The sequence below is a fragment of the Lichenostomus cassidix genome, chromosome 22, assembly GCF_008360975.1.
Source record: "Lichenostomus cassidix isolate B80296 chromosome 22, HeHo_3.0, whole genome shotgun sequence".
In the NCBI taxonomy this organism is placed as follows: Eukaryota; Metazoa; Chordata; class Aves; order Passeriformes; family Meliphagidae; genus Lichenostomus; species Lichenostomus cassidix.
Genome location: NC_139502.1, coordinates 2,368,364 through 2,383,922, shown reverse-complemented (window position 1 = coordinate 2,383,922; position 15,559 = coordinate 2,368,364). Strand labels below are relative to the sequence as shown.

Here is a 15,559-nt window from a genome sequence, read left to right as displayed (position 1 = left end):
ATAATATATTATATATTATTATATTATATATTATATTTATATTTATTCTATATTATATATTATATATATTAATCTTATTAAGAATGTTAAGAATTATTATTAGGAATATTAAGAAAACAACAACAATTTGTTGTCCGTAAATTTGTAATCCAATATACATTTATAATGTTAATGTTTATAATGTTTATAATGTTAATTTAAATAATATATATATAATTATAACTATATAATTATATTTATATAATATATAAATATTATAGTTATATTTCTATAGTTTATATTATATATCATTATAATTATATAATAATTTATAATGGTAATTTATATAATATATAATTTATAATGTCAGAGTCCTTCAGTGGTGATCTCATGGTTTGGTGTGCTCTGGGAGTGGAAAGCATTCCAAATACGAAATTCTTTTATATTTTGAATTTCAAGAGGATATTTCTTCACCCCAAAGAGAGATCTTTGCTCACTCTGTGCCATTCAGCACATCTCTGCTCTGAGGAGTTTCTGATGAGCTCAAGCACAGCAGAATAATTTCCTGTCCTCCTTGGGCCAACAAGATGTTTGGTTTGATTTTTTATTTTTAAAAAATAATTTTTTATTTTTAAAAAAAGAGTGATTTCCTGTGGACTGTCCAGTAGGAAATACTGGAAAGAGGCTTGGTTGGCACACAGTGCCAGGAATTTGTCGTGTTCAAGTTTCTGTGTTTTCTGTTTGTGCAGAACATTTAAATCAATTTAAATGGTATATTTATCAGAAGAAGGGCGTTTGTCCAAATTAATAAAAAAATAACAGAAACTTCAGGCAGAAGTGTCTGATGAGAATGTTTTGTGCATAGTTTGGAGCAGAAAAAGCCACACTTGAAGGCTTGAAGTGGTTCAGCAATTTCCTTGGATAGGAATTTATATTTTTTTTTTGCTCTCTTTGTTGGGAATAACCAGGAGGTCTTGTCAGGGAATTTGCTTACTCACAGTTGAGTCAAACACAGGTTTGGTGATGAAATTTGAGTCAAACACAGGTTTGGTGCTGAATTTGAGGAGGATTGAGGGGAAAACAGAGCCAGGAGCAGCAGAGCTGAAATTCTGCATCCCAAAATTTGGAAATAAACACAGGGAGTGAGGCTATGGACAGTGTCTGTAAATATAATATTCATGATATTGTGGGCATTAGTATTTCACTGAGGATGAAGGAATTCTCCTCAAATTCAGCACCAAACCTGTGTTTGGCTCAACTCTGAGTAAGCAAATTCTCTGACAAGACCTCCTGGTTATTCCCAACAAAGAGAGCAAGAAAAAAAATATTAATTCCTCTCCAAGGAAATTGCTGAACCACTTGAAGCCTTCAAGAGTGGCTTGTCTGCTCCAAATAATGCACAAATATCCTGAGATGTTTTCATCTCCCTCTCTCCCTGCCAGATTATTTCACAGAGAGGGTTCTGAGATTTTAGGATGGAGTTTTTCCCAAATATCCTGAGATGTTTTTATCTGAGATTTTAGGATGAAGTTTTTCACAAATATCCTGTGATGTTTTCATCTCCCTCTCTCCTTGCTGGGTCATTTCACAGAAAGGGATCTGAGATTTTAGGATGGAGTTTTTCACAAATATCCTGCAATGTTTTCATCTCACTCTCTCCCTGCCAGATTATTTCACAGAAAGGGATGTGAGATTTTAGGATGGAGTTTTTCACAAATATCCTGTGATGTTTTTATCTGAGATTTTAGGATGGAGTTTTTCCCAAATATCCTGTGATGTTTTTATCTGAGATTTTAGGATGGAGTTTTTCACAAACATCCTGTGACGTTTTCATCTCCCTCTCTCCTTGCTGGGTCATTTCACAGAAAGGGATCTGAGATTTTAGGATGGAGTTTTTCACAAATATCCTGCAATGTTTTCATCTCCCTCTCTCCTTGCTGGATGATTTCACAGACAGGGATCTGAGATTTTCAGGATGGAGTTTTCCAAGCCCAAGGGTTCTTTGTGCATCACTCTGTGACCTCTAAACCAGCCAGGCTGAGCTCCCTCTGCTCTTTGCCCTTCTCCTCCACCACGAAAGCAGAACTCTTCCTTTCCATCCTTAGAGAGCCAACCCGGTGCTAATGGCACTGAATTGTTCCTCTCTGGGTTGGTTGATGAAAACAACAATGAAAACAACCCCAAATCCCATCCAAGCTTGACATCAGAGCATCTCAGATCCTCCACGAGGTTCTCTCACCCTGCCCTGCCTCACTCCCTGATCCTGGAGATAGAAAACCAGGAAAAAAAAAACCCAGAAAAAAAAAAAAGGGATAAAACAGACACAGAAAATCTTGGGAAATAATGTGCTGACGGTCTCTTCAAGCACACACCTCTATTAATCTTGACTTTCTTGAAGCCTGCCCGCTAGTTTGAATTTGTATGCGACATCAAACATACCTTTTCACATATGTTCTTCCCAGATTTTTTTTAACAGTTACTTAGCAGTTTATAGAAGGAAGTGAATGATCTCATCAAGCTGCTTAGAAATTAAAAAAAAATCTGTGCTTATTAATTATGCAGGATTAGTCTAATTATAATTCAGCAAATTAATTAGCGACAGAAGGTGTTCTGAAACATTGGAGTACATTTGCATGTTAAATGGAGAGGCTAGTCCGTAATGTATGTAAATTTATGCATGGCTTCATAGTTTAATTTAAAAATTTGCAGCTGCATATGGTATGGGAGCAGGTGAAAAGTCAGTTTTAGTTTAATGATGCTAACAAACATTGGATGCTGTCCTGTCGGAGGGAGGAATGCGCCGAACGCACCCCTGGCTGCCAATCCATAAATCTGTCACAGCGATGGGATGTTTCACCAGCGCTGAATTCAAGGTCATCTGAGCCCAGACCTGCAGCACAGCGGGGCAAAGGGAGCCTCGGAGCAGCCCTGGGGAGGGGAGCAGGCAGGGAGGGAAGTGTGGGGTGGAAATGTGGGGTGGAAGTCTGGGATGGAAAGCTGGGCTGGAGATCTGTGGTAGAAATCTGGGGTGGAAATATGGGGTGGAAATCTGGGATGGAAATCGGATGGAAATCTGCCTCTTCAGCAAATGTTTGTCCCATGGAAATTTGGGGACAGATCCCTCCTCAAAGCAGGAGAGCTCTGAGCTGAGCGATATCCACTCTGGCAGGTGTAGAATGAGATCCTAACCCTGATTCCATCCCTAATCTCTGATTCCATCCCTAAATCCAGTCCAGACCCTGCAGCACAGTGGGGCAAAGGGAGCCTCTGAGCAGCCCTGGGGAGGGGAGCAGGCAGGGAGGGAAGTGTGGGGTGGAAATGTGGGGTGGAAATGTGGGATGGAAGTCTGGGATGGAGATCTGGGGTGGAAATCTGGGATGGAGATGTGGAATGGAAATCTGGGATGGAAATCTGGGATGGAAGTCTGGGATGGAGATCTGGGGTGGAAATGTGGGATGGAAACCTGGGATGGAGATCTGCCTCTTCAGCAAATATATCCCATGGAATTTTGGGGACAGATCCCTCCTCAAAGCAGGAGAGCTCTGAGCTGAGTGATATCCACTCTGGCAGGTGTAGAATGAGATCCTAACCCTGATTCCATCCCTAATCTCTGATTCCATCCCTAATTCCAGCCCAGACCCTGCAGCACAATGGGGCAAAGGGAGCCTCTGAGCAGCCCTGGAGAGGGGAGCAGGCAGGGATGGAAGTGTGGGGTGGAAATGTGGGGTGGAAATGTGGGATGGAGATGTGGGATGGAAGTCTAGGATGGAAGTCTGGGGTGGAAATCTGGGATGGAAATCGGATGGAAATCTGCCTTTTCAGCAAATTTATCCCACAGAATTTTGGTGACAGATCCCTCCTCAAGCCAGGAGAGCTCTGAGCTGAGTGATATCCACTCTGGAGGTGTAGAATGAGATCCTAACCCTGATTCCATTCTTCATCCCTGATTCCATCCCTAATCTCTGATTCCATCCCTAACCCTGATTCCATCCCTAATCCCACCAGCACATCTCTGATCTCCTGGAGTCACCAGGAAGTTGTTTCTGAGGAATTTTTTTTAATTGTGCATGAGCTGTGGGGTCGGCAGACTCTCTGTGCCATCTGGCAGTGACAGTAAAAACCAGCAGGGCCAGCAGGGAGAGGCCACTGGTGGGACTGGTGATCACTGCTCAGCCCAGCATGGCTCAGCAGACTGGGGATGGAAGGGCTGGAAGAGAGAGGAGTTGAGTTTTCCTCTTGGTTTGGGAAAAGGAATGAGTGGGATTGGGCTCTGGGGTGGTTGGGCAGCTCTGCCAGCTTCTGTGGGTTTGCAGAGCAGATCCCGAGATGAAGTGACACCCAAAATGCCAGGATTGGAGCAGCACTGCAGGGCAGGAGGGTGACAGGGCAGGAGGGTGACAGGGCAGGAGGGTGACAGGGCAGGAGGTGACAGGGCAGGAGGGTGACAGGGCAGGAGGTGACGGGAGGAGGGTGACAGGGCAGGAGGTGACAGGGCAGGAGGGTGACAGGGCAGGAGGTGACAGGGCAGGAGGGTGACAGGGCAGGAGGGTAACAGGGCAGGAGGGTAACAGGGCAGGAGGTGACAGGGCAGGAGGGTAACAGGGCAGGAGGTGACAGGGCAGGAGGGTGACAGGGCAGGAGGGTGACAGGGCAGGAGGTGACAGGGCAGGAGGGTGACAGGGCAGGAGGTGACAGGGGAGGAGGGTGACAGGGGAGGAGGTTGACAGGGCAGGAGGGTGACACGACAGGAGGGTGACAGGGGAGGAGGGTGACAGGGGAGGAGGTGACAGGGCAGGAGGGTGACAGGGCAGGAGGGTGACACGACAGGAGGGTGACAGGGGAGGAGGTGACACGACAGGAGGGTGACAGGGCAGGAGGGTGACAGGGCAAGAGGGTGACAGGGCAGGAGGGTGACAAGGCAGGAGGTGACAGGGCAGGAGGGTGACAGGGCAGGAGGGTGACAGGGCAAGAGGGTGACAGGGCAGGAGGGTGACAAGGCAGGAGGGTGACAGGGCAAGAGGGTAACAGGGCAGGAGGGTGACAGGGCAGGAGGTGACAGGGCAGGAGGGTGACAGGGCAGGTGGGTGACAGGGCAGGAGGGTGACAGGGCAGGAGGGTGACAGGGCAGGAGGGTGACAGGGCAGGTGGGTGACAGGGCAGGAGGGTGACAGGGCAGGAGGTGACAGGGCAGGAGGTGACAGGGCAGGAGGGTGACAGGGCAGGAGGGTGACAGGGCAGGAGGGTAACAGGGCTGAGCCCCAAACCCTGTGTGCTCAGGCTGACACGAGGCTCAAAAAGAAGATTTTAGCTGTGTTTTCCAAACCCTGCTGGCTGTTAGGGTGGAGGCAGTGAGAAATTCGGGTCACTGGTAAAAGGAACCAGTCCAACCCCAAATGTGGATTTGGGACTGGGATGTGTTTGCTGCCTGGCAAAGCAGCAGGCAAAGCCCTGAATTTCCCTTTGCCTCGACTTCTCCACCCCTGAGAAACAGAAAATCCTTCTCTCCCTGCTGTCTGCTGTTCCTCCCTTCCCCAAGAACAATTTCAGGATGATTTTAGGATGATTTCAGGATGATTTCAGGATGATTTCAGGACATTTTCAGGATGATTTCAGGATGATTTCAGGATGATTTCAGGATGATTTCAGGATGATTTCAGGACAATTTCAGGATGATTTCAGGACAATTTCAGGATGATTTCAGGATGATTTCAGAACGATTTCAGGACGATTTCAGGACAATTTCAAGATGATTTCAGGACAATTTCAGGACGATTTCAGGACAATTTCAGGACGATTTCAGGACAATTTCAGGACGATTTCAGGACGATTTCAGGATGATTTCAGGACGATTTCAGGATGATTTCAGGACAATTTCAGGACAATTTCAGTACGATTTCAAGATGATTTCAGGACAATTTCAGGACGATTTCAGGACAATTTTAAGCCATGCCCAGCCCAGCAGGAACCCCCAGACCCCATAACAAACCAGGGAATATTATCTTCAGCTCCTTCCAGCCCAACCCTCTCCCCATCCCCTCCCTGCCTCCTGCCTCTCTATTCCACTCTGGCCTTTGATTCTGTGCCAAATATTCCACGAATAACGTGGATCTTCCAGGATAAATCCACTTTTATCCACTATCTGGGAAGTTTCTGGAAAGTTCTGGGGTGGGAGGAAGGGGCAAAGCCCAAAGGATCGAGGGGAAACTGCTCAGATTGCCGAGAGCCCTCCGAAGAGTTTTTTGGAGAACAATTGCAATGACAAACACGCTGTTAGTGTTGTGTTTCATTTCCAATTCCAGCCCATAGAGTTCAATTATTATTTTCATTAATGGTGTCAGGTTTTCATCAGAGTGCACAAACAAGGAGGTTTTCCTTGGAGATTTTGGGGTTTTTTTTTTTTTTTTTTTTCCTCCCCCCCCCCAGCAAATGTGGCTTTGGCAAATGAGCACTGAGAAATGACTACCTGGCAGCCCTTGCTGCTTGAAAATGGGATTATTTTGCTTTTTCAAGATGGAAAAGAAGAAGGAATAATGCAGAAAATAACATTTATTTACCCCAAAGAGTGGGGATTGCAGTTGTGGGGTTTGTCCCTGCTCAGAACGAGGGGACACAATCTACTTCAGAGACAAAATGCATAAAAAATGCACAGAAAATAAATTAAATATCAAGTTTCCTGATATGTTTGGAGGTTGGGTGACACATTGCAGGTTTATATTCAGTCATTATCAGTTTGAAATGAAGCTTTTTATAAAAAAACCAAACCAGTAGATAAAGGGTGGAGAGAAATATGATATTCCAGGCTGCAGATTTTTTTTAAAAAATTACTATTTTTTGATGTATATATATAAATAGGTTAAGGCCAAAAACTGGCTAAAGCTCCTCATTTAAAGAAATTATTAAAATCCTCCAGCAATTCTCCTGTTAGCCCTGAAGTTTTGAGTTCATCACTGTGATTTAAGGCTGGTTTTTCAGTTGCTCTGATCTCTTGGGTTCCCTGAGCCAATTCCTAATCTTGGTTTTGGTCCTTTTTCACACCCTAAATAATATTTCTACATCAAAACTTAACTTTAAACCTAAAATCCAAATTGGAGGGAGTGGCTGCAGGCAGGCAGATTTTTCTCATTAGAAAAATCTAATAAGAGTGAAGGAATTAATCTGAATTAAGGGAAGAGGATGGAGAAGAGTTTCTGCTTTGTCCCATCAGGAAATGAGGAAGTTGTTTGGGGAGCAGGAATGACAGAAATGGTGTTAATTTGCTTTTTTTTTTGGTTGGTTTTGTTTGGTTTTTTGAGGTTTTCTGTGTGTTTTTGGTTTAGTTTTTGTGGATTGGTTTTTCTGGTTTGGTTGGTTTCGGTTGGTTGGTTGAGTTGGGTTTTGTGTGTGATTTTTGGGGTTTTTTGGGGCTTTTTTTTGGTTTTGGATTGTTTGTTGTTGTTGGTTTTGGGGAGTTTTTTGGTTTTGTTTTTGGTTTTTTTTTGTTTTGGTTTTGGTTTTTTATGTGTGTCAGGTTTTTTGGTTGATTTTTTTGTTGGTTTGGTTGGTTTTTTGGCATTTTTGTGGTTATTTTTGTTTTGTTTTGGGGTTATTTTTGGTTGTGTTGTTTGTTTATTTTTTTTGTGTTGGTTTTTTTGTTTGTTCAGTTTAGTTTAGTTCTTTTATTGTTGTTTTTTGGGTTTTTTTGGTTCCATTTGCTTTCATTCTTTCATTTCTTTGATTAGGTTTTTTGTTTAGTTTTGGCGTTATTTTTGGGGGGTTTTTTGGGGTTTTTTTTGGTGTTTGTTTTTTTGTTTGTTTAGTTCTTTTGCTGTTGTTTTTTGGGTTTTTTTGGTTCCATTTGCTTTCGTTCTTTCATTTCTTTGATTAGGTTTTTAGTTTAGTTTTGGGGTTATTTTTGGGGTGTTTTTTGGTTTTTTTTTGGTGTTTGTTTTTTTGTTTGTTTAGTTCTTTTGCTGTTGTTTTTTGGGTTTTTTTTGGTTCCATTTGCTTTCGTTCTTTCATTTCCTTGATTAGGTTTTTTGTTTAGTTTTGGGGTTACTTTTAGTTGTGTTTTTTCTGTTTGTTTTTTGGTGTTAGCTTTTTGTTTGTTCAGTTTGGTTTAGTTCTTTTATTGTTGTTTTTTGGTTTTTTTGGTTCCATTTGCTTTCATTCTTTTGTTTCTTTGATTAGGTTTTTAGTTTTGTTTTGGGGTTATTTTTGGGGTTTTTTTTTTGTTTGTTTTTTTGTTTGTTTAGTTCTTTTGCTCTTGTTTTTGGGGGTTTTTTGGTTCCATTTGCTTTCGTTCTTTCGTTTCTTTGATTAGGTTTTTGGTTTTGTTTTGAGGTTATTTTTGGTTCTGTTTTTTTTTTTTTGATTTTTGGTGTTTTGCTTGTTTGGTTTGGTTTGGGTTTTTTGCTTGTTTGGTTTGCTTTGGTTCTTTTATTATCATTTTTGGGGTTTTTTTTGTTCCGTTTCCTTTCATCCTTTCATTTCTTTGATTAGATTTTCGCACAACACAATTCTCCCCACCAAAAAAAAACCCCAAAAGACAAACAAACATCCAACTCCCCACTCCCTGCCAGACCCTGAGAACTCTCCTGCCCTACATCTGCTGCTTTTCCCATTTCTCACTCGAGGTTCACACTTGCTGCTCAGGAGTTTTCTGGAGATTAATTAGCTGCTGCTCGAGGAACATCCCATCAATATTGCAATAACCCCACAACTGGTGAATTTGGTTTAATTTTTCCTCTGTGCACAGCCTGATCCCACCCTGGCTGTAACCAGGAAAAAAAAAATGGGAATTTTCCTCATCAGCTCCCTAATAACACAGCCTGGAATAATGGATGGGAATTACTCCTGAGATAAATATTCTGATTATAAAGGACCTTTCTGCTGTGGTGTTCATTAAAATCAGGATGGTGATATCAAATAAATGCAATTAATTGATTTTAAATGCAATTAATTGATTTCCAACCTCCAAGTCTGGCCTTTTGAAAGGAATGGTAAATTTGGTTTAAATTTGGTTTAAATTTGGTGAATTTGGTTTAATTTTTCCTCTCTGCACAGCCTGATCCCACCCTGCCTGTAACTGCTGGGAAAAAAAGGGAATTTTCCTCATTCTGATTATAAAGGACCTTTCTGCTGTGGTGTTCATTAAAATCAGGATGGTGATATCAAATAAATGCAATTAATTGATTTTAAATGCAATTAATTGATTTCAAACAATGACCTCCAAGTCTGGCCATTTGAAAGGAAGCAATTTGGAGGTTGGGAATCCCAAATCTCCCAACATAAAGTTATTTTTCACATTTTATCTCAGGCTCTGCCATGCCAGGACAGTGATCCAGAATTCCCCAGGAGTTAATCTCTCACTCCTGCAGTTCTCAGTTTATTTGAACTCAATCTTGTTAAACTGGAGCAAAGATATTCACAACAACAACAACTGCTTTGGGTTTTTCAGTTTGTTCCCCTTGTGGTTTTTTTGGAAACACTGAATTATTCAAGCAGAGTGGCTCCATATTTTTATTTTCCATCCGATTTTAGCATCCAGGATTTGCTGATAATCAGAATTATCCTGGATGGTGGGTGTGTTCTCATCCCAAAAAATCCCACAGCAACCCCAAAAAGCCAGGATTATCTCAGTATTTGCCACACAAAGGATGATTTTCATGTGAATCCTGAATTTTTTAGGTTTATCCAGAGGCTGTTCCCAACCCACAGCCCATGTTGGACCTCTTGATTATCTACTTTTATTTTAAAGAAGCACCAGAAGTGGATGTGGGTTAAAAAATTGGATTTATTTATTTAAAATACATTTTCTGCTGCACCTGGGGCTGAGCTTAGGGCTTCTGCCAAAGAGACCAGGAAGATTCTTCTGACTCTAAACGGATTTGGTTAAAGTAAATTTGATTTTTCTCCATCACCTCAGGTGGATAAAGATCCTCAGAGGGGTGGAATGCAGTTTTCAGTTCTAGCCAAGGGCAGAACCTGAGAATTTGGGCACAAAACCTGAGAATTTGGGAACAAAACATGAGAATTTGGGCACAAAACTTGAGAATTTGGGCACAAAACATGAGAATTTGGGAACAAAACATGAGAATTTGGGCACAGAACCTCATAATTTGGGTACAGAACTTGATCATTTGGGCACAAAACTTGATAATTTGGGCACAAAAACTGATAATTTGGGCACAAAACCTCATAATTTGGGCACAGAACTGGAAAATTTGGGCACAAAACCTCATAATTTGGGTACAAAACCTCATAATTTGGGTACAAAACCTCATAATTTGGGCACAAAACCTCATCATTTGGGTACAAAACCTCATAATTTGGGTACAGAACCTGAGAATTTGGGCACAGAGCCTGCAAATTTGGGCACTGAACTTGATAATTTGGGCACAGAACCTGAAAATTTGGGCACAAAACCTGTGAATTTGGGCACAAAACCTGCGAATTTGGGCACAAAACCTGCAAATTTGGGCAAAAAACCTCATCATTTGGGTACAGAACCTGAGAATTTGGGCACAAAACCTGAGAATTTGGGCGCAAAACTTGATAATTTTGCCACAAAACCTGGGAATTTGGGCACAAAGCATGATAATTTGGGCACAAAACTTGAGAATTTGGGCACAAAACCTGAGAATTTGGGCATAAAACCTCATAATTTGGGCATAAAACCTCATAATTTGGGCACAAAACCTGAGAATTTGCTCACAAAACCTGAGAATTTGGGCGCAAAACTTGATAATTTTGGCACAAAACCTGGGAATTTGGGCACAAAGCCTCATAATTTGGGCACAAAACCTGAGAATTTGGGCATAAAACCTGAGAATTTGGGCATAAAACCTCATAATTTGGGCACAAAACCTGAGAATTTGCTCACAAAACCTGAGAATTTGCTCACAAAACCTGAGAATTTGGGCACAGAACCTGAGAATTTGGGTACAAACAGCAAAATGGTCCAAAATTAATTTGGCAACAGAAGTTAATTAATGCCAGGCCTGGCTTAATTTGCTCTCCTCCTTTCTCCATGTCCATGCTGCTTCCCCACCAAGGATTGCTTCAAGAATTGCTAAAAAATATTGAAATAATTCAGTATTTTTGTATCAAAGTGGAAAATTGCTCAGCTCAGCTCCTGGGCTGGGTGGGAACTCCCAGCAGGAGGAGCAGGAAAATTTTAAAAATAGCTCTAAAAAGAGGGAAATGAATTGAATTTTGGAGATTTTGGAGATTTTGGAGATTTTGGAGATTTCTCAAGTTCATCAGGCTGTGCCCAGTGAGGTCAGCGAGGAGAGAGACAACAGGAAAAAAAAATGTGGAGTTATTATCTTAATTAATTTTATATCTGAATATTAAATCAATCAGTGCCAGAGTTTTCAAGGGGAGTTGTTGAAATTTATTTAAATTTTCCCACCTAATTCTGTCCTTAGCAAGGCCAAAGATTAGCCAGGAAACATCAAAACCAGCTCATTTTTAATATATATTTTTAAAATTCTTATTTTTTGATGTCTATATAACAAATAGGTTAAGGCCAAAAACTGGCTAAAGCTTCTCATTTAAAGAAATTAATAAAATCTCCCAGCAATTCTCCTGTTACCCCTAAAATCAGCTGCATTTAGTGCTAAACCTTCCCTCCTCCTTGCTCCCCCCAAGTCATTTTTATTCTAATGCTGCCATAAATATTCATGCCTTTCCCAGATGCAACCACTTAAAAAATATAAATATATATATATATATTAAAAAAAAAATATATATATATATATATATAAAACAACCTACCAAGTGCTTCATGCAGGTGCTCAGCTGTAGCTCAATTTTGACTGGAAAAACTCAGAAAAGGAGAAAAGATGTGGTTAGCTGGAAAAAAAAAAAAGATAAAAATTGCTCTGCGGGTGCAGATAATTAAATTAAATCTGAATTTTGGGGGTGATGGGAGGGGAATTGTCATTGTTCAGCACATCCAGAGATGTCTGAGAAACATCTTAGCTAAATAAATATGAATTTTTTCCCACAAGGTTTAAATCCTGAACCCAAACCCAGCACTTTGGTGATCTCAGAGCAGTGAAATTCTCTATATTTTGAGCTGCTCAGCAATTCCAGAAAGCCAAGAAACCTCTGAGGAACCTCCAAAGGGATCCCCAAAATTCCTCCTGCTGAATTATCCCGGCTGAGCATCCCCAGCTCCGAGATTTGGGATGTGTTTGGTGCAGAAAAATCGGGAATGTTGGGAATATTCAGCTCTGCAGCACCACAGGGAGAGAGGAAATTTTATTTTCCTGGTTTTTTTTTAATGGATATTTCACCTCTTGGCACAAATCAGCTCAGATTTGATCAGAATTCACCTTTATTTTTTCACCACTGCTGCTGGGTTGGGTTTGCTGAGGTTCTCAAGCCGAATTTCCTGCAGCATTTAGCAGGAAAATGGGATTTTAGTTGTTCTCCACGTGTTGTTGCAGAGTTTGCTCGTGGATGAGATGCTGTTAAATGTATATTTGGAATTTCTGCCTCTCTGAATTTGCCTTTTGGGGGTTTGTGGCACTCAGTCCCTTCCAGCTGACAGAATTCTCTCCCAGACACCTTTTCCTGCTCACTTTCTTCATTCTTTAGTTCATATTGATCATTTTTTCATCACAATCCAAAGCGATGCAAGCATTAAAAAAATTCAGAAAAACTGGAAAAATTAAAAAAACAAACTGCCCGTTTCACTGCTTCATTTGGTTTATTTTTCCCTGGAAGTAGCAACTTGTGGATTTTTATTTTTTATTTTATTTGCAGCTTTCCTGCAGAACAATCAGCCTCGATTTTCACCTAAAAGTTCCTTGTTTTAGTTAATTTTACACTTCAGTTCCATCCTGGAATTTTCTTTTGCACAGGCAGATCCCCTGTAAGCTGTTTATATATCTGCAAATATTCTTTTTTAAATCTTTAACCAGTGAGGAAGATAAAAATTAGTATTTCTGAGCAACATTTGTGCCTCAAATTCTCCTGCAGCTCTCCAAGGATTTTGGATTTTTTCCTTCCGAAAAAGGAAAAATCTTCCCCAAAATCATTTGTACAAAAGAGGTCACAGGTTTTATTGTGGACTCGACAGGATTGAGTTAATAAAATACACTCAGTGCTGCTCCCAAGGCATGGAATTCTGTGGGATTTTTGGGATTTTTCAGGATTTTGCCCTCGGAGAGTTGAGCTCTGACACCTCTTCCCTGCTGAGCCTCCAAGTCCTGCTGAAGGGAGAAGTGAAATAAAAAGGAAAAAGGCAGAAAATAACTCTCTCACCCCGAGAAAACACAGATTTTTAAAATATCTAATAGATCTGCGCAAGATTTAAGGAAATAATAATTATTAAAAAGGAATTTTGAGTAGAAAAGAGACCTTGGCAGGGTGGGATTTGTGGTTTTGTGGCTTTTCTATGGCATTATTTGGGGTTTTTTTGCTGCTGAGATTTTGGGGTTTTTTTTCTTCTTTCAGCACGGATCCAACCTGAGGTTTTATTTTCGAATTTCGGGGCAGATGGAGCAGAAATCTCCGGGTGGGAGTGGGGCAGGGGAAGTGGCACTAACGAGGATTTCTGCCTGATTGTCTGCTTGGGAGGGTGCTGTTGGTAAACCCAGGAAATATCCATCTTTTCTCCTTTAAAGTTCTAATTCAAGGCATGAATGTGTGAGTTCTGAAGGGACTTAGGGACTGCGGTAAAAAATCGTTGTCATAGTAACAGAAAGGGAAATAGGCCTGGCTCACCTGGGACTTTAACTTACTGCAAAAGCAGATTTTTTTTTTCTTTTTCTCTTTTTTTTTAAGGAAAGCACTCGGCGAGAGCAAAATAAATAAATAACCTCGCTCTTTGTGTTCCGAAATCAATTCTCCAACTCTTTCTTTTTTCTCCTTTTCTCTGCTTTTTCTGACTCTTTTCCCTTCTAAATTTATCGCCGAGCCTTTGATTTATTTTTTTAATTACGATTGTTGCGGTTCAACCCATCTTGTCTGACGAGCAGAGAGGGGAAAAGGATCGCAGGGAGTGTTTCCACTTGCCACAGAGGATGCCACAAAAAAAATTTTCTTGCTTACGCCTGAATTTTGGATGTGCTTGGCTTTGCTTTTAATCCAACAACTGGGGCTTTTTGTGTTGTTCCCTCACCTCTGAAATTCAGATTTCATCAGATAACAGAATCCTCTCCCCCCTGGATGTGAGACAGAGTTTGGTGGGAAAAGCTTAAAAAGAAAAATTCCTACTTCATAGTTTTAAGCCCTAAAACCTCCGTGCAGCTTTGGGTGAGGATTCAACTCGTGTCCACAGCAGGCTGAACTCTCCAGAATAACAAACCTGATAAAAATGGGGTTTTTTTTTGGGTGATAAAATAACTGGCAGGAGAACTTTGTGGGATGTTAATGGGTTTATCTGCTCGGCCAGCGTGAGCTGTCATGTTCTGCTCGTGCTTTCCTCATCCTCCAAAAAAAATCCAGGTGGGAATAACCTGGGCAGGTCTGCTTCAGGGACAGGAATTTTCATGGGGAAAAACATCACCAGGGTGAAACCTCAGCAGGTTCTTCCCCGAGCTGAGTTTGCTTTTGGGGGTTTTTCTCCTGTTTTCTCCTGCGAAAAACTGGGTTTTTCACACATTCTGAGGTTTGTCTGCCTGTGGGTTCTGTGATTCCCACAATGCTGTTTTCCTGCTGTATTGTTTCCTGGAAAATCCCTCCAGGCAGCCCAAGAAACCTTGAATGTGAGGAGGAGATAAAGGAAGAGCTAAAATCGAGTGGAGATCAGAGTTGTGTTCATTTACAGTGATTTCAGTCTGAGATTTTCGATTTCAGTCACTCTGGTTATCCTTTACCTGTTGGTTTTTGGGGTTTTCTTGGGGTTTTTTCAGGGTTTTTGGGGTTTTTTTGTTTGTTTGTTTGGGTTTTTTGGGGTTTTTTTTGTTTGTTTGTTTGGGGTTTTTGGGGTTTTTTTTGTTTATCAGTTTGGTTTGTTGATATTTGGACAAATCCTCTCACTCCTGTCAGATCCACCATCACTCCAATCACCCCACGTTTATTTTAAACCAGAATAAAATGACACATTTCACTGTGGTTAACCCAGCTGATTAACCCAACTTTTAACCCAAGTGACGTGCTTCTTCCTCTTTTCCAGATTCTTCCTCAAATTCTTCCTCAAGTGCAATCAGAACTGCTTGAAAACAGCAGGAAACCCCAGAGACATGAGACGATTCCAGGTAAGTCTCACCAAGCTCAGCACTGACCTCATTCTCCTTTTCCCTTCCCCTCTCCTCTCCCCCATTTCTCCCAACAAACACCACGACATCCTATAATAATCCACATCAGACAGAATTCAACTTCCCCCCTATTTGTTGTGTTTAAACCTCTTTTTTTTTCCCTTTTTTTCCCCCTGGATCCCCGGGGGAAGCGCTGCACTGTACCGAGCAGCAGTGGATATTTGATTTGACACCCTCGGGCGAAGCTCTCGCACATCCAGCTGCCCGCAGCAGGGATCGTGCTTGTGATATTTAGATGCCTCAGGATTTTTCAAAGTGAGCTCCCTACGTGCTACACCAGCCACCTCCTTGTTTCTTACCTCTCCCCCTGTTTTTTTTCTGTTGTTTTT

General features: G+C 41.4%; 1 protein-coding gene across 1 annotated transcript in view; it reads left to right on the top strand.

Annotated features, from left to right (window-relative positions):
• Nucleotides 1-15,559, top strand: part of EBF2 (EBF transcription factor 2) — a 140,301-nt gene that overhangs the window by 80,397 nt on the left and 44,345 nt on the right. The window contains exon 7 of the mRNA XM_085080503.1: nucleotides 15,089-15,170. Coding sequence (XP_084936629.1) covers nucleotides 15,089-15,170 — 82 coding nt within the window. The remainder of the gene's footprint in view (nucleotides 1-15,088; nucleotides 15,171-15,559) is intronic.